Below are 25150 nucleotides of genomic sequence, written 5' to 3' on the forward strand. Positions count from 1 at the left end.
GGCAGTAAACGTATGGGTCTGTAGCTGTCAGGGTGTGAGAGATCCTTGCCCGGTTTTGGTATTGGCACTATTCTGGCAATCTTCCATGCCTCTGGGAAGTATCCAGTCCTGAGGCAGCTGTTCACTATCCGGGTGAGAAGCACAACAGGCTTTCTCGGGAGGTGTTTCAATTCCTTATTGCTGATTCTATCTGCTCCAGGTGAGGTGTGTTTGCTATACTTGATAATCCTCCGAATTTCCTCCGGCGTTGTCAGCCGGGGCATAGTGTTGATCGGGGCGTCCCGAATAGCTTCCCATTCCGCCGCTGTGTCCTCCTCTGCACGGTGGAGTGCATCATCTCCATCCTCCGTGGGGGGCGTAGTCATCTGTTGTTGGTATGTATCCGCATACAGCTCCGCCTGCGCCAGTGAGTCGTACAAGAGGCCAAGGGGTCCTCGAATTGCCCTTTTGGGGGGCTGTTGCTGTCTGAGACTTTTAACTATTCGCCATTCATCTTTGGTGCGTAATAGAAAGTTGTCCATTTTGAGTTCCCACGTGTGTTGCTTCCAGTCCTGAACCTTCCGCCGGAGTTCTCGGGTTAGTCGATGAGTCTCCCGTCTATCATCCGGATGGCGGTAACGGACCCATCGTTTCCGAAATCGATTGCGCTTTGTCTTAAGTTCCTGCAGTGGTGGTGGAAACTCGTCATAATTGACTTCTGGTGCAACGAGAGCGCGAGTGAGCGCCGTATATATAAGCCATCCAGAGGGCGCCGCTGTCAGTCACGTGACGTCGGCTGTGCTATGATCTCTGATACTGCCAACTATCTCAATTGAAATTAATCGATTGTCATGCTGTTACTGCGATGTTGGCATCCATATCTTATCCAGCTTAATGCCTTCATCTTTTCTACATCTACATCTACATTTATACTCCGCAAGCCACCCAACGGTGTGTGGCGGAGGGCACTTTACGTGCCACTGTCATTACCTCCCTTTCCTGTTCCAGTCGAGTATGGTTCGCGGGAAGAACGACTGTCTGAAAGCCTCCGTGCGCGCTCTAATCTCTCTAATTTTACATTCGTGATCTCCTCGGGAGGTATAAGTAGGGGGAAGCAATATATTCGATACCTCATCCAGAAACGCGCCCTCTCGAAACCTGGCGAGCAAGCTACACCGCGATGCAGAGCGCCTCTCTTGCAGAGTCTGCCACTTGAGTTTATTAAACATCTCCGTAACACTATCACGGTTACCAAATAACCCTGTGACGAAACGCGCCGCTCTTCTTTGGATCTTCTCTATCTCCTCCGTCAGACCGATCTGGTACGGAGCCCACACTGATGAGCAATACTCAAGTATAGGTCGAACGAGTGTTTTGTAAGCCACCTCCTTTGTTGATGGACTACATTTTCTAAGCACTCTCCCAATGAATCTCAACCTGGTACCCGCCTTACCAACAATTAATTTTATATGATCATTCCACTTCAAATCGTTCCGCACGCATACTCCCAGATATTTTACAGAAGTAACTGCTACCAGTGTTTGTTCCGCTATCATATAATCATACAATAAAGGATCCTTCTTTCTATGTATTCGCAATACATTACATTTGTCTATGTTAAGGGTCAGTTGCCACTCCCTGCAGCAAGTGCCTATCCGCTGCAGATCTTCCTGCATTTCGCTACAATTTTCTAATGCTGCAACTTCTCTGTATACTACAGCATCATCCGCGAAAAGCCGCATTGCAGTGTTTGGCAATCTCAATGGCCTCTCTGTACATTCGCGCATAAGAATGCTATGACGCTCGAACTGTCAACACAACTGGCACTGCTAAGAGTATCCAACGACTTCCACATCGCTGGCAACGGGTTATACACAACGCTAGTGACTACTTTGAAGGTCAGTAAAACTTTGAAACACGTATCTATTTTGCACGAGTTGTGAATAAATATTGCCACTATTAAAGTTCCAACGCTTGTATTTTGCCTAAAATGGTCATTTTCCTCTATGTGAACATTTCTTTTCCTTCCAAATTTAATTGCAAATTACATAATCTAAAGTTTTCTCTTGATAATTGCCTACTAGCTGACAAATGAAATCCAAAGATGTTAGTCATTTCTCGCGGAAACAGTTAACTCTTGACAATTGAAAAACACTTAGATTTAAGGTCCCTCAAATATTTTTCGTCCAGCAGTATTAACACAACTCACAGTGAATCACGCGTAAAGGACCGTGCTCCGTGCGTCTGGCTAGAAATATCTCAACCATCATTGGCTTAAAGACAGATACTGAAATAGCTGTTGACATCTTGGATCTTTTCCGTTACACACTGTCGATAAATTTTCCCCTAACTACGTGAAGGAACGTCATTTGACTTGAAAACTATCGATTTTGTTAACCATAGAGAAGACATCAGACATAAAACACAGGACGCAAGACCCAGAGACGAGGCACAAAAGCAAGAAGAAATGAAACACTGTCTTACATCAGTATAAACTCTAAAAAAATAAGACACTAGTGACCATTTCACGTTCCTTAGACTTCGTTATTCTTAGTCTTTTTGATACTTCTTATTTCAATATTAATTTTATGGAGACTATTGAAAGCTTGTCTCATGGAATAAGCTAATTATTCAGAACAGTAACTTCTATTTTTCTGCCATTACAGCACCCTTCTTCCGCCGTTATCCGGAACATGTTCCGTAGTCGATCAAATGTGGTGCTGTTGGTGCCCCCGCCCCCCCCCCCCCCTCCAACAATCCGATTACACAATTGAGGCAAGGTACTGATTTTAACGGAAGCGCGTTGGCTGCTTTCAGCCCCCCTTATCTCCCCCCCCCCCCCCCTCCCACACCCAACCGCTCGTCCAGGATGTTCCCTAGTAAGCACATTTGCCTTGTGACAAGGTGCCTGTTATTGCTTCTTGTTGGTATCTATTTCCCATATACGACTCACGCACCTTCCGCAATGTTTTACAATTGCTATTCCTTCTTCTACAGAGAGCATCTCAAAGACCTGTGAAACAAGACTGTTTTCACGAAAATGAATCATTACTTTGGGGCACCCAGTATTACGCTAGCTAACAACAGCATGACAACATTAGAAATACGGGGGTGAGTCAAATGAAAACTTAAATTTGTAATAACAAATCGAAATTTCACGCAGTTATCCTGTAAGTTGGTAAGCGTGTTACAAACAGCGTTCAGAATGGCCTGTAGGTGGCAGCATAGTGCAGATGCACACATACCGTCGCAGTATCAGTATAAAGATGGCCGCCCCACTTGCGACTTGTACTAGGGAAGAAGAGCGTTCTGTTATTCGGTTTTTGCGTAGTGAGGGCGTGAAACCTATTGAAATTTATCGACGAATGAAGATTCAGTACGGTGATGCATGTTTGTTACAGCAGCAAGTCTACGAATGGAGTACGAAGTTCTCAAATGGTGTGACTTCAGTGGAAGGTGCTTCTCGTCCAGGTCAGGCACAACGAGTTGTGACTCCACAGAACATTGCAGCAGTTGAAGCCATAGTGAAGGAAAACCGCCGAGTGACACTGAATGACATTGCAGCATGTTTACAGACTAGTCATGGGTCAGCACACCACATTGTGCATGATGTGCTCCTGTTTCTCGAAGTGTCTGCACAATGGGTGCCAGGTCAGATGACTCCTGAAATGAGAGAACGACGTGTTGATGCTTGTGAAGAACTTCTTCGGCGCTTTGAACGAGAAGGTGATGGCTTCCTTGCAAGAATCGTTAATGGGGACGAAACATGTGTACACTTTCACCAACCGGAAACGAGGAGAGCGAGCAAAGAATGGCGCCATTCCTCATCACCAAAACCAAAGAAGTTTCGAACAGAACCATCAACAGTGAAGGTTATGCTGACTGCTTTTGGGACGAAAAAGGCGGCGTTTTGGAGCATTACATGCCTAGAGGGACCACTGTCACCTGTGCATCATACACAGATCTCCTAAAAAATCATCTGCGTCTTGCAATCAAATCAAAGCGACGTGGATTTCTGTCAGCAGGTGTCCTTTTGCAACATGATAATGCAAGGACCCACACTGCCCGTACAACAATTGCAGCAATAACAGACCTGCATTTTGAGTGTCTACCTCATCCACCATGCCATCAGACCTTGCCCCAAGTGATTTCCATATGTTTGGACCACTCAAAGACACAACTGGATGAAAGACGTTCCGTTCTAATGAAGAGGTAGGCCACGCGGTGCACGAGTGGTTACGCGGACTACCAAAAGAATTTTTTTCTAAAGGAATTTATGCACTTTGTAATCGCTGGAGGACTTCCATTGAGCGTGGGTGAGGTTATGTTGATAAGTGATACAGCTTTGTTCCACTTCTCCACAATAAATAATATTTTAAAAAATATTTAAGGTTTTCATTCGGCTCGCCCTCGTAAAAAGAAGAGAAAAAAGTGTCCTGGATCCTTTTTGGCAAACAAATCAGAGCCTTCAAAACTAAGTTTACGGTGTACCTGAACGGGAATATCTATTGCGTGTGTCACCAGTGTTGACTTAACGGCAGTGGGACACGAACTTTTCGTGTGGAAATCCATTATAAATCTGCGAGTTGGTCAGTGAGCTGTGAAGATGTTTATTACGAACGACATGAAAATCAGCAGCAAGTGTGTCAGGGAAGGGACCTGAATGGGAGGCATAATTATGACTCTAATGAAAATGAAATGGACGTGAGCAGTACAAATAGGCGGATGAATGGTAGATGGTCCTTCCTGGCAGATTAAAAGTGTGTGCCGGACCGAGACTCGAACTCGGGACCTTTGCCTTGCCCGCGAAAGGCAAAGGTCCCGAGTTCGAGTCTCCGTCGGGCACACAGTTTTAATCTGCTAGGAAGCTTCATATCAGCGCACACTCCGCTGCGGAGTGAAAATCTTATTCTGGAAACATCCCCCAGGCTGTGGCTAAGCCATTTCTCCGCAGTATCCTTTCTTTCTGGAGTGGTAGTTCTGCAAGGTTCGCAGGAGAGCTTCTGTGAAGTTTGGAAAGTAGGAGACGAGGTACTAGCGGAAGTAAAGCTGTGGGGACGGGGCGTAAGTCGTGCTTGGGTGGCTCAGATGGTAGAGCACTTGCCCGCGAAAGGCAAAGGTCCCGAGTTCGAGCCTCGGTCCGCACACAGTTTTAATCTCCCAGGAAGTTTCATATCAGCACACACTCCGCTGCAGAGTGAAAATCTCATTCTGGAGTACGTCTACATCTGCAACTACATACTCACACCTCAAGCCTTCGAATGACGCTTGTACCAATACTGGGCATTTCCTTTCCTGTTCCACTCGCAAACGGAGCTAGAGGGATATGACTGTCTAATTGCCTAATTTCTCTTATCTACGTTGTCATTAAGTGAAATGTACGTCGGGGGCAGTAGAATAGCTCTGCAGTCAGCAGCAAATGCCGGTTCTCTAAAGTTTCTCAACCGCGTATCGCTAAATGAACTTCGTCATTCCTTCAGGGATTCACATTTGAGTTCACGAAGTACCTCCGTAATACTCGCTTGTTGATTGAACCTACGGGTTTCAAATGTAGCAGCATGCCTCAGAATTGTTTCGATGTCTTACAGTAATCTAAACAGACGGGTATCCCAACCACTCGAGTAGTTCTTAAAAATGATTCACACAAGTGGTCTCCTCTATAGACTGTAACGTCCCCTTAGAAAAATTTAGAAATGACAGTGCTGGAAAACCTCTTACGTTGATTTTCAAACAGCTGAGCAAAACTGAACGTACTCAGACATTTCTCTCTTTACTTATTCTGATCATCAATAAACAGACACACGATATTTTAGCGCAACGCAATCTGACTTTCAATAATCGCTACAAAAGAATGGCCCTGACTAACAATAACCTTTACCTTTCATGAATCACATACCTCACAAAAATCTTCGTTACTCGAACTACTGCAATACAGCGAGCGCCAATACTACCAGCTAAATAAAAGATTCTAACTACTGAACGCACTAACTACTGATAGGCATAGTTAGCAAATGAAAGATTTTGATAGAGTTCCTTTTTCTGACGGAGACACGCCCAGATCGTCCGCTCTCAAAACTCTGGCATCTCTCTCCCCACATCCACCAGTGCTGGCTGCTCACCTCCAACTGCACAACGCTAGGTGCTGTTCACATCCAACAGCCCAACACTACACAAGCGAATATTCCAACAATGAGTCCAACCAGCCACAGACTGCACACAGCACAGTCAGTGCTTTTCATACAGAGCGCTACGTGGCGTTACCAACATAAAAACCTTAACAGCCTACTTACAACATGAGTTACGATTTACCAAAGTTGGCCTTTCGTCTTCCCTGCTGCCGTCCTTACGTGCTGGTTCCATTTCGTATCGCTTTGCCACGCTACACCTAGATATTTAATCGACACGACTGTGTCAAGGAGCACACCATTAATTCCGTATTTAAATATTACAAGAGCGTTTTTCCTACTTACCTGTATTAACTTAAATTGTTCTACATTTAGGGCAAACTGCCACGTTTATGTCACCAAATAGAAGTTTTGCCTAAGTCGTTATGTACTTTCCTACAGTCACTCAGCGACGGCATCTTCCCCTACACTACAGCAACGCCAGCAAACAGCCACAGACAGGTGCTCACCTTATCCCTCAAATCAGTTTATGTACATAATTGCTGCCTTCAAATCCCTAATATTAACAGGCGTATCAATGTTCGTCCACTAGACGGAGGTCTAAGGCACGTGAAACCTACTGTGTATTCGGGCGAGTACCAGCATACCACTCCCATGGTACGGCACTGCTTGTATAGTTACTTAAGTTTTAATAAGCTTGAGAGTGACTAGTCGGCTGAGTCCATTTTAGACCTTAACGAATTCACGTAGGTAACTGAAATATAGGAGGTCTATCCGGAAAGAAAAGTCCGATCGGTCGCGAAATGGAAATCACTATGAGAATAAAAAATGTTGTATTTGCAGCAGTTAGCTACATCTTCCAGCTACTTCTCTACATGGTCGCCGCTGCGATTTAGGCATCTGTCGTAGCGTTATTCCATCTTCCATATACCTCGTCATAGAAGGCAGCCACCTGTGTTTTCCGCCAATTCTCTACAATGGTCCACAGCTCGTTGTCTGCGCCAAAACGTTGCCTTCCGAGCCAGCAGTGTATGTGAGCACAGATGAAACTCAGGGGGAGCCAATTAGGGCTATAGGTGATGAAACACTTGCCACCGAAAACTCTTCATTGCCCCCACAGAGTGTGGCCGAAAATTGTCATGAAGAATGAATGCATGACAGCTATGTTATGTGGGTTGCATGACATCAGACGAAACCTCCCACCAGGCCCTCGTACTTGGCAGGAGACACTATTTCCTAGGCAACTGTACATGTTCACTGTGCACTTTGAACTGAAAAGGGCGACATGACGCTGTGGATGGGCATACTCGGGACACTGCCCAACACATTTGTGCAAAACCTCATCGGACTTTCACTGTGGTCTCCATATCGCGCCATATCGGACCTTCCTTTCCATACAGCCCTCTACTTCATTTTTAGAAGTGACAAAATGGTAATACGCTGGACTCGTTTTGCCGACGGCGGCTGTTGAAAGCCCTGCGCTGAATTAGGTTTCCTGTGGCTTCTCCAAATCGCTGAAGGGAAGTACTGAGACAGTTCGTCTGCAAAGAAAACTGCCCATTTCCTTTCCTATCCTCTGCCCTAATACAAAATGGTGCTCCATCTCTAATGATCTTATCGTCGACGTGACAATAACCTCCGAACTTATTTCTCTCCTTGTAGTCACACACGCAGTGAGTCGAAGTTTCAAGCACAGGCATAACCTGTAAAAATGAAAATTCTTGTTCTCTGACTTAAATGTCGTATTAAAATGGTGCTTGATACATTTTTAAATTAATAATTATTCAAATACTACATTGCAGTGTGCCAATAAAATTTATATTTGCAGATCAATGTGTGCTCAAGTACAAGAATAATTCAGAAGCATTTGTCCATTCCTGAAACGTCTACTAATATACGTTACATTCTTTGGCTCTGTCCTAGCAGTCTATGCACAAAGATACAAACAGGGTGAACAAACTGGTGTAAAAATACACGTCCGCTACAAATGCATGTATACAGTTTCCCACAATATCCACAGAAGTGGTCACAGAGGCATCGTGACTATTTATGCCGTGTCGAAAGTCACTTGATAGCACCCATGAGGACAAATCGGAATCGCATGTGTCCGAAGACTACAGAGTTTGAGCACTGGTCCCTCTTGAGCAGATGTCGTCCTTCTGGCGCTGTAGACCAACAGTTCGAACACCAGACTTCTCTAGTAGTCTTCTAGCGTGCAGGAAACGTAATGCGACTACCCAGCAGCTGACACTTTGTGAAAAGAGTTTCTATAGCTGAAGTCCACGATGGCGTACTTTTCCGGATGGGAAGAACTGAAGCACAGTCGTACTAATCGAGTCAAGTGTGTCTCCAATTACAGTCTGCTGCTTGCTAAGTCCGGTTGTGACGGTAATAAGCTTTATTTCAATCACTACAGCACTTATCTCACAAGGAGAACAGTACCAATATCGCTTTGGGACGGATCGGCGTTGGCTGCATACGGTACCCAACGCTTTACTGGCCTGCAATAACCCACAGCATTTGAGGATATAGAGGCAACCTACTAGAGACTAATATACGATAGCAAATATATGAAGAGCCTAAAGTTAGGACATTAGTTGTTTCCCAACGAAGATCAACCTTCCATGGTAGGTTTGCCCATAGAGCGATAAAGACTGTCCAGGGTAGTGCATAGTCTGTAATGTATTTCTCCCTAAACTAACTTTCTTTCAATGGACGGTGCTTTCACAAGTCGTGCAGATGGTCGATGCATACGTGTACCACACAAGTCAGGTGAGGCTGACCACTTTACTGAACCTGTCGTCCGAAACAGTGATCCATAAAGAGGAGTTCAGGAAAAGAAGAAGTACCAATATTGTTGTGGGCAAGATCGGCGTTGGAGACATGTTGTAGACATTTTGACGAGAGAAGCAGCTCGATAGAGTCACGTGTGAGGATCATACCAAAGACCAGTATAAAAAGGAGCACAAAATAGTCAACTACAAGGGTACATTGTGTAGACCCAATGCCGTCTCGCACATCAATCAGTTTCTTGCGACAGCGATTTCGTAACAAACTGTTGCAACCCAGAAGGAAAAGTCGTAAAATCAGATGACGTGCAGCTAGGGTGTGCGCCAGTCGAACACTTCACTCATCATCGATGTCTCACAATGTACAATAGCAGGTGCGTGAAGATCCTGCACGCTGAACAGTATTTGCTTTTCAGCAAACGTCAACCATCCACGGCTCGCTGGTCAACAGAGTGACACAATAGTCTCAGCAAAGTAGTGCATCATAGCAGTGTCATGGGGTTCTGGTTCGCACATGCTGATGGGCGACGCACACATGCACCAAACAATTCAGATGAGCTCATAGGCTGTTGCCCAAACCTTGCCAAAGCTCTTGTTGCTAATAGCCACCTCCAACAGTACTGTTCACAAGGAGCGATTATACCAATATTGCTTTGCGCCACGTCACCATTCGAGACATGTAGACCCGCAACGTGAGCGTCATGCCGGACAGCAGTATCACAAGAAGCACCAGACGGTCCAATACAATGCTGCGGTGTGAAGCCAGAGCGGCCTCGTCCGTCAGTTAATTTCCTGCCACACGATTATTATCAAGATGCGTGATCCAACAATGGTGAATCCCACAATTGGGGTGTGCTCCAGTTGGCTCCAGTGTCCGTTAGAGTGCGTTCTTCCTGTCACTTCTTGTGTTTAGTTCCACCACCTGCAGCCAGGAGGCGTTACGATTCAGGGGAGCTCATCAGCCGTTGTCCAGACCTTGCCGAACCTCTAGTTTCTAACAGTAGCCTCCAAACACGCAGTTGACAAGGAGGAATAATCCCAATGTTTGAAAAACTTACGGGTTTGCTGCCGGGTGACGTCATCGACCGCCGCCGATATTTCGACAGGAGCACACCCTGCCATTCTCAAGGCACAAATGCAAGGAGGAAGAAATGTGCAAGGAAATTTAATACCTCGGTTCACAGAGGAGAAACCAGGAAGATACCACACACAGAACAAGTGTCAACACAAACAAAGATGACCAACACCAGAAATATCGACAGTGAGTTATCAACAGGTGAGGTAGCACTAATTCTGTCCCTCTGTTTTTTGATGAGAGACAGAGCCGGATTCCAAGCAGCATTTAAACAAAATCCACCATCTCTGTTAGTGTGGTATCTGGTTTCTCCTCTGTGAACCGAGGTATTAAATTTCCTTGCACATTTCTTCCCCTTTGCATTTGTGCCTTGAGAATGGCAGGATGTGCTCCTGTCGAAATATCGGCGGTAGTCGACGACGTCACCTGGCAGCAAATCCGTAAGTTGTTCGAACATTCAATTCGCCGGGAAAAGTTAAGGTCTCACAATCCCAATATTGTTTCGCATGACATCACCGTTGGAGGCAGGCCGACGCTGACGTGAACATCATACCAAACGGCAGTATCGCAAGCAGTAGCAGACAGTCCAATTAGCTGCACTGTGTAGAACCAGAGCGACATCGTCCATTGGCCACGATTATCGCACCAGGATGCGTGACCCTACAGCGGCGAGTCGCACAGTTGGGGTGCGGCCCATTTGGCCCTGGCGTCTGCTACAGCGTGTTGAGCCAGTCGCTGCTCATGTTTAGTTCGACCACCGGCAGCCAGGAGACGCCACTTGCTGACGGCTGGTCTCGGCTCGCCGTCGCGGCGGCGGGCACAGTTGTCGGCGCCGGGCCGTCCTCCAGGTCGGTCACTGGGGCGGAGCTCCTGACCTGCAGAGGCAGCGCTTCCGGAGCGGCAGAGGCTGCGGTCTGCGCGCAGAGGTCGCTGCCCGTCGGCCACGGGTCGGCCCGCTTGGGCCCGCGGCAGGCGCTGCTGCGGAGGCAGCGGAGGGCCAGGAAGACGACCCCCAGGGCCACTAGGAGGGCGGCTGCTGCCACCGCCGCCAGCGTGGCGGGGGCGGGCGCGGGGGCGTGGGGCGGCGGCGACAGCTGCACGGCGCCCGGCCACAGCCCGTCCCCAGCCGCCCCCGCCTCTGGCTGGTGGTGCATTCTCAGCTGCAGCGCGCGGCCGGTGTCCACCACCAGTGGCCGGCTGCTGCTCGCCGACGCCCCGTGCAGAACCGACACCTGCGTGACGACACGACACGTCACAACTATCACACAAGACAAAATCAGTTAGACAGGTGTGAGACGTGGCCATTTTAGGTTCATAAAAATCGAACATCCCACAGAAGAAATCGGGTTCTAATACGTACATCGACAAAAGTAAAACGAGGCTCGAAACTTAGCGCGGAGTTAAATGCGAGACGCCTGTTAACAGTTTCCTCAACGAAACGCATCAGGGGACCACCAATTTAGTACTGGAGGGCGGCGTGGAGGGTAAAAATCGTAGAGGGACACCAAGAGATGAATACACTAAGCAGATTCAGAAGGATGTAGGTTGCAGTTCGTACTGGGAGATGAAGAAGCTTGCACAGGATAGAGTAGCTTGGAAAGCTGCATCAAACCAGTCTCTGGACTGAAGACTACAACATACACACACACACACACACACACACACACACACACACACATCACACATAATGCCCGAATCTTCCAAAAATAAGCGAAAAATACACCTATTCAAAAAAGCAGATAAAAATTCACTTGACGCCTTCCTGAGAGACAATATCCACTCATTCCAAATTAACGATGCAAGTGTTGACCAGATGTGGCTTGAATTCAAAGAATTAGTATCGGCATCAATTGAGAGATTTATACCAAATAAATTAACAAACGACGGAGCTGACCCTCCTTGGTACACAAAACGACCTAGATCACTGTTCCAGAAACAACGAAACAAACATGCCAAATTTAAACAGACGTAAAATACCCGAGATTGGCGATCTTTTACAGAAGCTCGAAATTTAGCGCAGACTTCAATGCAAGATGCTTATAACAGTTTGCACAACGGAACTTTGTCCCTAAACCTGGCAGAAAATCCAAAGATATTCTGGCCGTATGTCAAATATGTTAGCGGAAAGAAACAATCAGTGCCTTCTCTGCGCGATAGCAATTGAGACACTATCGAAGACAGTGCTGCCAAAGCATAGTTACCAAACACAGCCTTCCGAAATGCCTTCACAAAAGAAGACGAAGTAAATATTCCAGAATTCGAATCGAGAACAGCTGCCAACATGAGTAACGAAGAAGTAAATATCCTCGGAGTAGTGGAGCAACTCAAATCACTTAATAAAAGCAAGTCTTCTGGTCCAGACTGTATACCAATTAGGTTCCTGTCGCAGTATGCTGAAGCATTAGCTCCATACTTAACAATCATATACAACCGTTCGCTCGACGAAAGATCCGTACCAAAAGACAGGTCACACCAATATTCAAGAAAGGTAGTAGGAGTAATCCACTAAATTATAGGCCCATATCATTAACGTCGATATGCAGCAGAATTTTAGAAGATATATTGTGTTCGAACATTATGAATTACCTCGAACGAAACGGTCCAGCCGGCCGGGGTGGCCGAGCGGTTCTAGGCGATACAGTCTGGAACCGCGCGACCGCTACGGTCGCAGGTTCGAATCCTGCCTCGGGCATGGATGTGTGTGATGTCCTTAGGTTAGTTAGGTTTAAGTAGTTCTAAGTTCTAGGGGAATCATGACCACAGATGTTAAGTCCCATAGTGCTCAAGAGCCATTTAAACCAATTTTTGAAACGGTCTATTGATACACAGTCAACGTGGGTTTAGAAAACATCGTTCCTGTGAAACACAACTAGCTCTTTATTTACATGAAGTGCTGATTGCTATTGACAAGGGATTTCAGATCGATTCGGTATTCCTGGATTTCCGGAAGGCTTTTGACACTGTACCACACAAGCGGCTCGTAGTAAAATTGCGTGGTTATGGAATATCGTCTCAGTTATGTGACTGGATTTGTGATTTCCTGTCAAAGGGGTCGTAATTGACGGAAAGTCATCGAGAAAAACAGAACTCATTTCTGGCATTCCCCAAGGTAGTGTTATAGGCCCTTTGCTGTTCCTTATCTATATAAACGATGTGGAGACAATCTGAGCAGCCGTCTTTCGTTGTTTGCAGATGACGCTGTCGTTTATCGGCTAATAAAATCATCAGAAGATCAAAAAAACTGCAGACCGATTTAGAAAAAAATATCCGAATGGTGCGAAAAGTGACAGTTGACCCTAAATAACGAAAAGTGTCAGGTCATCAACATGAGTGCTAAAAGGAACTCGTTAAACTTTGGTTACACGATAAATCAGTCTAATCTAAAAGCCGTAAATTCAACTAAATACCTGGGTATTAGAATTACGAACAATTTAAATTGGAAAGAACACACAGGAAGTGTTGTGGGGAAGGCTAACCAAAGGCTGCGTTTTATTGGCAGGACACTTAGAAAATGTAACAGACCTACTAAGGAGACTGCCTACACTACGCTTGTCCGTCCTCTCTTAGAATACTGCTGCGCGGTGTGGGATACTTACCAGGTAGGACTGACGAAGTACATCGAAAAAGTTCAAAGAAAGGCAGCACGTTTTGTATTATCGCGAAATATAGGAGAGGGTGTCACAGAAATGATACAGGATTTGGGCTGGAAATCATTAAAACAAAGGCGTTTATCGTTGCGGCGGAATCTTCTCACGAAATTCCAATCACCAACTTTCTCCTCCGAATGCGAAAATATTTTGTTGACACCGAACTACATAGGGCGGAACAATCACCACGATAAAATAAGTAAAATCAAAGCTTGTACGGAAAGGTACAGACGTTCATTCTTTCCGGGCGCTACGAGATTGAATTAATAGAGAATTGTGAAGGTGGTTCGATGAACCCTCTGCCAGGCACTTAAATGTGATTTGCAGAGTATCCATGTAAATGTAGAAATAGATGTAGAAAATAACACGATGCTGAGGAAATCTGAGCGAGAAATGAGATACTAAACAATATTCTTCCAACAGATCGTTTTGAGAAGAACGCAACTGAAACTTCGCACAATTTTTATTTATTATCATTGTCAAGTTACACCGATAAACCAAAACATATGATCACTGACCACCGCAAAGTTGGATGCCGCCTGGTGGCGCGTGATGCAGTAATAACAGTATACAGGGTGCTCCATTGATAGTGACCGGGCCAAATATCTCACGAAATAAGCGTCAAACGAAAAAACTGCAAATAACGAAACTCGTCTAGCTTGAAGGGGGAAACCAGATGGCGCTACGGTTGGCCCGCTAGATGGCGCTGCCATAGGCCAAACGGATATCAACTGCGGCTTTTTTAAAGAGGAACTCCCATTTTTATGACATATTCGTGTAGTACGTAAAGAAATATGAATGTTTCAGTTGGACCACTTTTTTCGCTTTGTGGTAGATGGCGCTGTAATAGTCACAAACATATGACTCACAATTTTAGACGAACAGATTGTAACAGGTAGGTTTTTTAAATTAAAATACAGAGCATAGATACGTTTGAACATTTTATTTCGGTTGTTCCAATGTGATACATGTACCTTTGTGAACTTATCACTTCTGAGAACGCATGCTGTTACAGCGTGATTAACTGTAAATAACACATTCATGCAATAAATGCTCAAAATGATGTCCGTCAACCTCAGTGCATTTAGCAATACGTGTAACGACATTCCTCTCAACAGCCAGTAGTTCGCCTTCCGTAATGTTCGCACATGCACTGACAATGCGCTGACGGATGTTGTCAGGTGTTGTCGGTGTATCACGATAGCAAATATCCTTCGACTTTCCCCACAGGAAGAAATCAGGGAACGTCAGATCCGGTGAACGTGAGGGCCATGCTATGGTGCTTCGACGACCAATGCACCTGTCATGAAATATGCTATTCAATACCGCTTCAACCGCAAGCGAGCTGTGTGCCGGACATCCATCATGTTGGAAGTACATCGCCATTCTGCCATGCATTGAAACATATTGTAGTAACATGGGTAGAATATTACGCAGGATCCCGGCGGGGTCAGGGATTTCCTGTGCCTCGTGATGACTGGGTGTTGTGTGATGTCCTTAGGTTGGTTAGGTTTAAGTAGTTCTACGTTCTAGGGGACTCATGACCATAGATGTTAAGTCCCATAGAGCTCAGAGCCACTTGAACCATTTTTTATTACGCAGGAAATCAGCATACATTGCACCATTTAGATTACCATCGATAAAATTGGGGCCAATTATCCTTCCCCCCATAATGCCGCACCATACATTAACCCGCCAAGGTCGCTAATGTTCCACTTGTCGCAGCCATCGTGGATTTTTCGTTGCCCAATAGTGCATGTTATGCCGGTTTACGTTACCGCTGTTGGTGGATGACGCTTCGTCGCTAAACAGAACGCGTGCAGAAAATCTGTCATCGTCCCGTAATTTCTCTTGTGCCCAGTGGCAGAACTGTACACGACGTGCAAATTCGTCGCCATGCAATTCCTGGTACATAGAAATATGGTACGGGTGCAATCGATGTTGATGTAGCATTCTCAACACCGACGTTTTTGAGATTCCCGATTCTCGCGCAATTTGTCTGCTACTGATGTGCGGATTAGCCGCGACAGCAGCTAAAACACCTACTTGGACATCATCATTTGTTGCAGGTCGTGGTTGACGTTTCACACGTTGCTGAACACTTCCTGTTTCCTTCAATAACGTAACTATTGTGCTAACGGTCCGGACACTTGGATGATGTCGTCCAGGATACCGAGCAGCATACATATCACACGTCCGTTGGGAATTTTGATCACAATAGCCATACATCAACACGATATTGACCTTTTCCGCAATTGGTAAACGGTCCATTTTAACACGGGTAGTGTATCACGAAGCAAATTCCGTCCGCACTGGCGGAATGTTGCGTGATACCACGTAGTTATACGTTTGTGACTATTATAGTGCCATCTATCACAAAGTGTAAAAAGTGGTCCAACTAAAACATTCATATTTCATTACGTACTATACGAATACGTAATAAAAATGGGGGTTCCTATTAAAACGCAGTTGATATCCGTTCGACCTATGGCAGCGCCGTCTAGCGGGCCAACCATTGCGCCATCTGGTTTCCCCCTTCAAGCTAGACGAGTTTCGATCTTTGTAGTTTTTTCGTTTGATGCTTATTTCGTGAGATATTTGGCCCAGTCGCTATTAATGGACCACGCTGTATAAGCGGAGCAGACAAGAGTGGGTAATTACCCTAGCGAATATATGGGCTGCAACGGGGAAAACTATTGAGATAAACGACTTTGATAAAGGGTGGATTATTGTTGTGCAGAGTCTGTGAACGTGTACCTCGAAAACGCCAAAGAGGTTGAAGGACAGTTTAAACTTCCACTAAGCGCTAAGTGGTTGGGCGTCCACAATTCTTCACATAACGTGGGGTTCGGGGGCATGTCTGCTCTGTAAAGTAGTATAGACGGTGATGCGGCGTCTCTGCCGTAAGAGCGCAGTGCTTGTGCTGGCACAAGTATTTTGGAGCACTTTGTCCATCGTACATTCTTGAACACAGAGCTCCGAAGCAGACCACCTCTAGATGACCCAACGACATCGTCGGCCACGATTACAGTGGGCGCGGAACCACCGAGATTTCCACCGTCGATCAATGGAAACGTGTCAGCTCTTGGGGTGAATCACACTTTTGCTGCACTAGGTCGAGGTGGACGGCGGCTCGAAGCACGCAGCGCTCCACTGATGCAGCCTGGTGGGAGCAGTATTGGGCTATGGGAGTCATTCTCGTGTGCTTGCATGGGACGTGTGGTAGTAATCCAAGACGCCCTGCCAGCTGCGAACCACCTGCATCCCTTAATGTTTGATGTCTTCCCCGACGACGTTACCGTCTTTGAGCGGTATAATTGTCCGTGCCTCGGAGCCAGCACCGTGTTACAGTAGTTTGATGAGCATTATTGTGAACTCACAATGACCTCTCGGTGGCGAAATTTTTCCGGATGTAAATGCTATGGAATCCAGTTGGGTTGCTATCGGTCTGCACCACCGCGTACGCAGATCACCGGCCCGTTATTTACGCGAATTATGTGAACTGTACGTAGACATGTAGTACCACATACCTTCACAAATCTACCAATAAACTGTCGGATCCACGATATGGAGGATCAGTGTTGTATTTCGTTCCACAGACGGACAAACAAGGTATCAAGTAGGTGGTTCAAATGGTTCAAATGGCTCTGAGCACTATGGGACTTAACATCTTAGGTCATCAGTCCCCTAGAACTTAGAACTACTTAAACCTAACTAACCTAAGCACATCACACACATCCATGCCCGAGGCAGGATTCGAACCTGCGACCGCAGCGGTCGCGCGGTTCCAGACTGACGTGCCTAGAACCGCTCGGCCACATTAACCGTCTATCAAGTAGGTGGTCATAATGTTTTGGCTCATGAGTGTAAACATCAAATTCGAGTAAGTGTTGATATAATGAACACCTTCACAAAGTGTGTATTTAGTCAGTTTTACGATACATACATATGTCAACATATTACAACATAATTTCGTTATTGTGCTGAAGTGCCCTTCCTCCAAACAACATTGAATGTTTCCAGAATGTTTTAACATTAAATGTTCTGCACAAAAAGTGAATAATAATAGTAAAATTCCATGTATTGTGTTTACGAAAATAAATAAATTCAAAGAAACGAAACTTGTGCGTTCTAAAAGCATTTACAAGGAATTCGTCTAAATTTCTTCTATGACACATTCAAGCCAATTCCTGTCTGCGGTTGACTTGAAAACAAGATCTGTAACATCTTTCACTTTTACTGATTTAATGCCGTTATCTGAGGCCTCGGTCAAGTTATTTTTCAGATTTGGATTCCTCGTCAACCATATTTGGAATGGTGTGTAAATCTCATCGTAAGTTGTAGAATACAGCAAAGAACAAACTTTTGTGTATTGCATTTGGACATATTTCTGTATCTGGAATACATTCTTCTATGTTTTTGGTTTTCTCCAGAGTAGTGGCTGCAACATTTCCATGCAATTCGTTATAATCTCACAATCCATTACAACACTGAAAGATGTAGCGTTAGCACGACATTCAATCCTGGCTTCCAGATAAGGTTTAGCAATGCCAACTGCTGACTTTTTCGTCATGATAGATTCAAGAAGGCCAAAATTTCTATCACACTGATTGAATGAATGTCCTCTGATTGGGAAAATGTGGTCAATGTGCACATTAAACTTTTTAGCGTACCACATGCCAGACTGCAGCAGGCAAATATTTTTGTTCTCTCCCCCACAGGTGCCGGACAGGAAACCGTTGAGCTTATATTACTACTCATCTGATTCATTAAGCAGTCAAACAGAACTGAAATAACGCAGTCACCTCCTCTCTTGTCTTGCCCTTCCATAAAACTATACATGTATGGTGATCCATTGTTATGAACGTCAACATTAAAAACAAAGCACCAGAGGAGGCAGTTCTAAAACTGCACCGTCACATTCGTTTTAGGATCAGGCAAATTTTGACCGTAATCAAACTCAACATTACAAGTGTGATCATTCTTGCTTCGCTTTGACATATATTCTCGTATTCTCTTACGCAGCTCAGCGTTAGCTTTGCAAATACACTGTTCGACAACGGTCTTTACGATCATTTGTTAACTTCTGCTTACAGTCTGTACAAATTTACCGACATCAGTTATTGGGGTACTGAAACTATACATGTTGACTTAACGCAATGAAAGTACGTATTAAACTATTTTTAAACATTGTTTCCTATTTTCTTTGAAATACTTCTGAAACAGCTCATACTACAGCCCTTTCTTTTTTAACTTTCGGGCTTTCAAAACATTTCCCTTACGATTTGTGTTGTGAGTAATGACTTGTTTTGGTTGGAATGATGTTAAGATGGACCTGTAGTGGATCAAACACCACACTCTCCAGCTTATGAGGCCTATTGGTATGTGAGCCTCTTCTTCCCACAAAGGAACTGCCAATAGACACTTCAACCTGGATATTACGTATACGCTTAAGAGAAATTTTGTAAAAAGTCTGTATCATAGTTTTACATACTTTAACAGATTTCCTTTCGTTTACAATAACGTATTCCGATTTATGCTGTGGTATATCTTTTGGATACACTGTCATTTTTATTTCAGCTTTGAGTTTATTTACACACTAACCCATGACTGCATCCTGCTCCGTTTTACTGTGCGAGTAAAAATAGTTAAACTTTTGTGCTTGAGCTTCAGAAACTATTTTCTTGAAACACTTCTTGAAACATCATTTCTTTAATGCGTTGAAAGTCTTGCCAGTTACAGCTATACCAGATCGCGAAGTGTAACCTTTTCCACTTTGTTGTTTTATTTCATCTACGTCCCGTTTCATACTCACTTTCTTTTTGTGAAGCAATTCGCTTCTATTGATTTCTTCATCAGTATCCATTACATGAAATCCTAGAACAATGGTAAACACAGTTCGAATAACTTACTTAATAACATGCTCAATACAGTACAATAAAACAATGTACAATAATAGGTTAGGTTAGTGTTGTTTAACGTCCCGTCGACAACGAGGTCATTAGAGACGGAGCGCAAGCTCGGGTTAGGGAAGGATGGGGAAGGAAATCGGCCGCGCCCTTTCAAAGGAACCATCCCGGCATTTGCCTGAAACGATTTAGGGAAATCACGGAAAACCTAAATCAGGATGGCTGGAGACAGGATTGAACCGTCGTCCTCCCGAATGCGAGTCTAGTGTGCTAACCACTGCGCCACTTCGCTCGGTGTGTACAATAATAAAAATACAATATCCAGTAATACAAAACATATAATACAATAACTTGCAATATAATATAATGACTAAGAATATACTAACTTGCAGACCTAAACATGAAACACTCCCAGTACCAAAAGATGTTCATGGGTACGACGTTTCAAGCAAATGAATAACTTCGCTCTGTGCTGTCACATCAGAACGAAAAATTCAGGGAATGAAAATTACAATATGGTGGTTCATTAGAGCATATCTCAGGAAAAGGGGCCTATGAACTTGCTGGCCCTATGTCAAGAGATCTTCTCATATAGCTCTTTTATTCGCATAACTACTATTTCACTTTGGTAGTTTACCTGAAACTGTTGAGACCCGCCCAAAGGATTTGTCTGAACATGCTTCGTAGGAATTTCCTGAGATTTATTTGCCCTGACAGTTCAGTATTACATTTACGTGCTCCAGCTTGCAATATTTCGCTAAGTTGGAGCAGTCCCACCTCTGGTGAGCTGCGACCAGTGATATATACAATTCCCCAACCTCTTGTGGGTGTGGTGAGACACTACCAGAGGGAGTGTCTCATCACATATTTCAGAAATTCCCTGAGATTTATCTGCCATGACAATTCAGAAGTAAAATTACGTACTCCAACTTGCAGTGACACAAAGATGATTACCGTATCAAAGAGTAAGTACATAGAGTAGAGATCGGAAATTTCTTTGATCTCTTGCGTAAAATGACATACAGATTACTAACTATATTGATGATTTATCTGGTAATAAAAAACCAACCAGTCGCTTTTTCTAGATTTTTGTACGATTTATAATACCGTAAATGTGTTTTCGAGCCACAGCAGATACATCATCAGGTGAAGGCGTTACAAGAACATTGTGCTGTTGACCAAGCGTAGCTAGATTCTGAGGACACTTGGTCCACAACATAATGTTCTTGTAACACCTCCACCCGATGATAAGCCTGCAGTGGCTCTAAAACACGTTTATGGTAGAATAAATCGTATCAAAAAACTAAAAAAACCACTGGATGCATATCTATTACCAGATAAGTACCCAATTTAAATCATAGTCGCAGTTCGTCATCCACAATGGACATACCGAAAATACTAATTATATTCAAAATATCCACGGGTGTACTGCCGGTCTACAGTGTCCAACGGGCACAATATTTCGGCGATCATACATGTCGTCATCATCAGGTGAACTGACGGACTGAGCTCCTGTGAACATGCCGGCACGGAGATCCGTATACTATGGCTGTTCAGGGGGAACTGGGTTCGGTCGCGGCGGCGGCCAATTTAAATACCCTCCGCCCGCCCGCGGCCCGCGGCGCGATTGGGTTAATCAAGAGTAAATCGAGCAAATGTATAGTTGTGACGACCACGGCGGACAGAGCCATCACACCGACGTCATCTCAGACGCCGTCACAATCTGTTCCACCGCGCGACCGTGGCGCGGGGCGCGGATGGCGGAGTGAGCGCGCCGCGGGAGGAGGGTATTTAAATCGGCCGCCGCCGCGACCGAACCCAGTTCCCTCTGAACAGCCATAGTGTACGGATCTCCGTGCCGGCACGTTCACAGGAGCTCAGTCCGTCAGTTCACCTGATGATGGCGACATGTATGATCGCCGAAATATTGTGCCCGTTGGACACTGTAGACCGGTAGTACACCCGTGGATATTTTGATTAGCAAATACGCCGGGAGAAACTCGAGAATCACTAATTATATTATCCCACAAAGGAGCCAATAATTAAGTGACATCAGTAATTAAGTGGAATCAAAAAGCAAAAGGTAATGAGATTAAGGAATTGATTTATGAATGGAACAGATTGTTTAGATGATTAAAATATGAAATGACTGCATTTACTTCAGTACCTTTTGCACAAAATATACAAATCTTAGGGACGATTTGACTGCTGGGCATGGACACAACTCAGTTCATAAGGGGAAGCAGGGGGGACTGAATCATCTCAGTACTGTTCATAGTCATTCGTCGTGTGGAGATCACGGCGGCAGAAGCTTCGTCTCATAGCGGCTTTACGAGGACACCTAGGTCCGGTCCCCACGTTGACTGCTTGTCGTGTGTTGGGTGGTCGAAACTGCTTTACCACCGTGTCGCGTGGCGGATAAAGGCGAAGGATAAATGAGAATTCATGTTCTCTTGCTTCCGCGCTGTCTCGCAGACCGTACACTTGACTAATCGTCACTCAGCTAAGCTCAAAGTCTTATCGAATTTTTCCTCCTCATTGCCGGACTAAATTTGCACTGCCGCTCAATGACGGATCACTGTTTCATGACCATGTCACCTAAAGCACAGTGGACTTTTTCTGTCTTGCGTGGGCTGGTGGGTGACACGAAATTTTGTGACTTGCTCGCTCACGATTTCACTGTCAAGGCTGTTCCCAGTATTTGTCGCGTACTGTTCAGATGTTTTTCTGCTTATATTAAACTGAGGCGCCGAAGAAACTGGTACAGGCATGCGTATTCAAATAAAGAGATATGTGAACAGACAGAATACGGCGCTACGGCCGGCAACACCTATACAGTATAAGACAACAAGTATCTGAGGCAGTTGTTAGATAGGTTACTGCTGCTACAATGGCAGATTTAAGTGAGTCTGAATTTTTTGTTGTAGTCGGCGCACGATCGGGGGGATATACCATCTCCGAGGTAGCGATGAACAGTGGCGGATTTAAAAATTTTGAGCCCTTAGGCACACCATATTATATGCGCCCCCCTCCCCCCCCCCCCCAAAAAAAGGTGATGGAAGGAAAGAGGGGGTGGGGGTAAGAAGGAGGCGATGGACAAGGAGAGGGAGGAGGAGGAGGAGATGGACAGAGGGTGGGTGGTGGGGGGGGGGACATGGAGTTTAGGATCTATATTCAATTCCCATAGGTTTGTAGCAATTGCGGAGCGTAGGTGGGCTGCTAAGCATTTTTGTAGAAAATGGAGTGAACATATCGACAGAATGAAGAGAGGTAGACTACCACACAACGTTGAAAATTACAATCTGGTTGGCCAAAGAAGTCTGGGAAAGCCATGTAATAAAATGGCACCGTAACAGGTAGACGCCTAATACTTTAAGTGTAGAGGAAGATAAATATTTCACTTTATTTGTTACCTGTAACTCGTTTGAACCGTGTGAGATGCACTCTGAAGAGCCAAAGAAACTGGTACACCTACCTACTGTCGTGTAGAGACCCTGCGAGCACGAAGAACTGGGTACAACACGACATGACATGGACTCGACTAATGTCTGAAGTAGTGCTGGAGGGAACTGACACCATGAATACTGCAGGGCTGTCCATAAATCCGTAAGACTACGAGGGGGTGGAGGTCACTTCTGCACAGCATGTTGCAAGACATCCCAGATATGCTCAATAATGTTCATGTCTGGGGAGTTTGGTGGCCGGTGGAAGTGTTTAAACTCAAAAGAGTGTTTCTGGAGCGACTTTGTAGCAATTCTGGACGTGTAGGGGTGTCGCAGTGTCTTACTGGAATTGCCCAAGTCCGTCGAATGCACAATGGACATGAGTGGATACACGTGATCAGACAGGATGCTTACGCACGTGTCACCTGTCAGAGTCGTATCTAAACGTATCAGGGGTGCCATATCACTTTACAGCGCACGCCCCGCACCATTACAGAGCATCCACCAGCTTTAACAATCCCCTGCTGACTTGCAGGGTCCATGGATTCATGAGGTTGTCTCGTACCGGTGTGCGTCCATCCGCTCGATACAATTTGAAACGAGACTCGTACGACCAGGCAACATATTTCCAGTCATCAAGAGTCAAATGCCGGTGCTGACTGGCCCAGGCGAGGCGTAAAGCTTCGTGTCGTACAGTCATCAATGAGACGCGAGTGGTACTTCGACTCCGAAAGCCCATATCGATGATGTTTCATTGAATGGTACGCACGCTGAAATTTGTTGATGTACCAGCACTGTAATCCGCAGGACTTTGAAAGATTCTATTCTGTGGTCGTTGGTCCCGTTCTTGCAGGATCTTTTCTCGGTCGCAGCGATGTCGGAAATTCGATGTTTTACCATATTCCTGATATTCATGGTACACTCGTAAAATGGTCGTAGGGGAAAATCCCCACTTCATCGCTACCTCGGAGATGCTGTGTCCCACCGGTCGTGCGCCGACTATAACACCACGTTAAAACTCACTTAAATCTTGATAATCTGCCATTGCAGCAGCACTAACCCATCTAACAACTGCGCCACACACCTGTTGTTTTATATTACCGTTGTCGACTGCAGCGACTTATTCTGCCTGTTTGCATATCTGTGTATTTGAATACGCATGCCTCTACCAGTTTCTCTGGCACTTCAATGTATATTGCCAATGAATGGACACACAAGGAGCCCATAAATTTTCACTTAATGTCCTATGGTTGTAAGTACGTTAATCCGTAATTTTATGCATTTCATCTCAAATATCGCGATGTGGCGAAGGGTAATATCTAGCGCCCTCACACTCTTTTCGTTTACATTCCGTGTGGTTTTACAGTAAAAAGCAAGTGCACTTAAAGAATGTGTGTGTGTGTGTGTGTGTGTGTGTGTGTGTGTGTGTGTGTGTGTGTGTGCGCGCGCAACGCCCGATTTACGAGGGTGTCAGCAAACGGGCACCAGTCTGTCATTGTTCCTGGTGTCCCATATTCAGATCGGCGACGATGTGACATTAGGCGATGGATCACTCCATATCGATCTGTGGAGTCGACATGATATTCGAACGTCACACATTTGTGGTCATAATGTGCAGCAGTTTACGCGTATAGAATCGTTGTTCCCGCGATATTGAAGATACTCCCCAAACATTGTTGATCCCGGAATTTTTATTTCTTGTGTGACTTCCGATATGATACGACCGATGCGTTTTCCACTGATTACCATCACACGCTCAAATGTAACAGACCGCTCACACATCGTGTGGACACTTGTGCCGTAGGCCGCATCTAGTTCCAATATTTGGGCATCATGCACAGCGTATCTTCACTCAATAAGGATAATGCTTTTCGTGATTTTTAGTCACTCAGTTAATTAAGACTGTTACGGTAGTATTGGCATCCGTACAGTGTGCTGCAATCCCAGTGAAAGCAAGTGCTGACAGGCGTGAATATACTGCAGAACCACCACTCTGGTACGTCATGTTTCCAAAATACTGACACGAATTTTTTACAGAAGGATGGATAAACTAATAGAAGCTGACCTCGGAGAAGATCAGTTTGAATTACAGAGAAATGTGGAAATACGAGAGGCAATCGTGACCCTACATCATATTTCAGGTTGAAGGAATACACAGCTATTTTTATAGCATTTCTAGAATT

At 45.1% G+C, this 25150-nt stretch overlaps 1 protein-coding gene across 1 annotated transcript in view; it reads right to left on the bottom strand.

Moving 5' to 3' along the window:
• Positions 1-10681: 10681 nt before the first annotated feature.
• Positions 10682-25150, bottom strand: part of LOC126474826 (uncharacterized) — a 135477-nt gene continuing 121008 nt past the window's right edge. Inside the window, exons 3-4 of the mRNA XM_050102301.1 lie at positions 11061-11200; positions 10682-10946 (exon numbers count right to left, since the gene is read on the bottom strand). Of these exons, the coding sequence (XP_049958258.1) occupies positions 10682-10946; positions 11061-11200 (405 nt within the window). The remainder of the gene's footprint in view (positions 10947-11060; positions 11201-25150) is intronic.

Source organism: Schistocerca serialis, chromosome 4 (assembly GCF_023864345.2).
Source record: "Schistocerca serialis cubense isolate TAMUIC-IGC-003099 chromosome 4, iqSchSeri2.2, whole genome shotgun sequence".
Lineage (NCBI taxonomy): Eukaryota > Metazoa > Arthropoda > Insecta > Orthoptera > Acrididae > Schistocerca > Schistocerca serialis.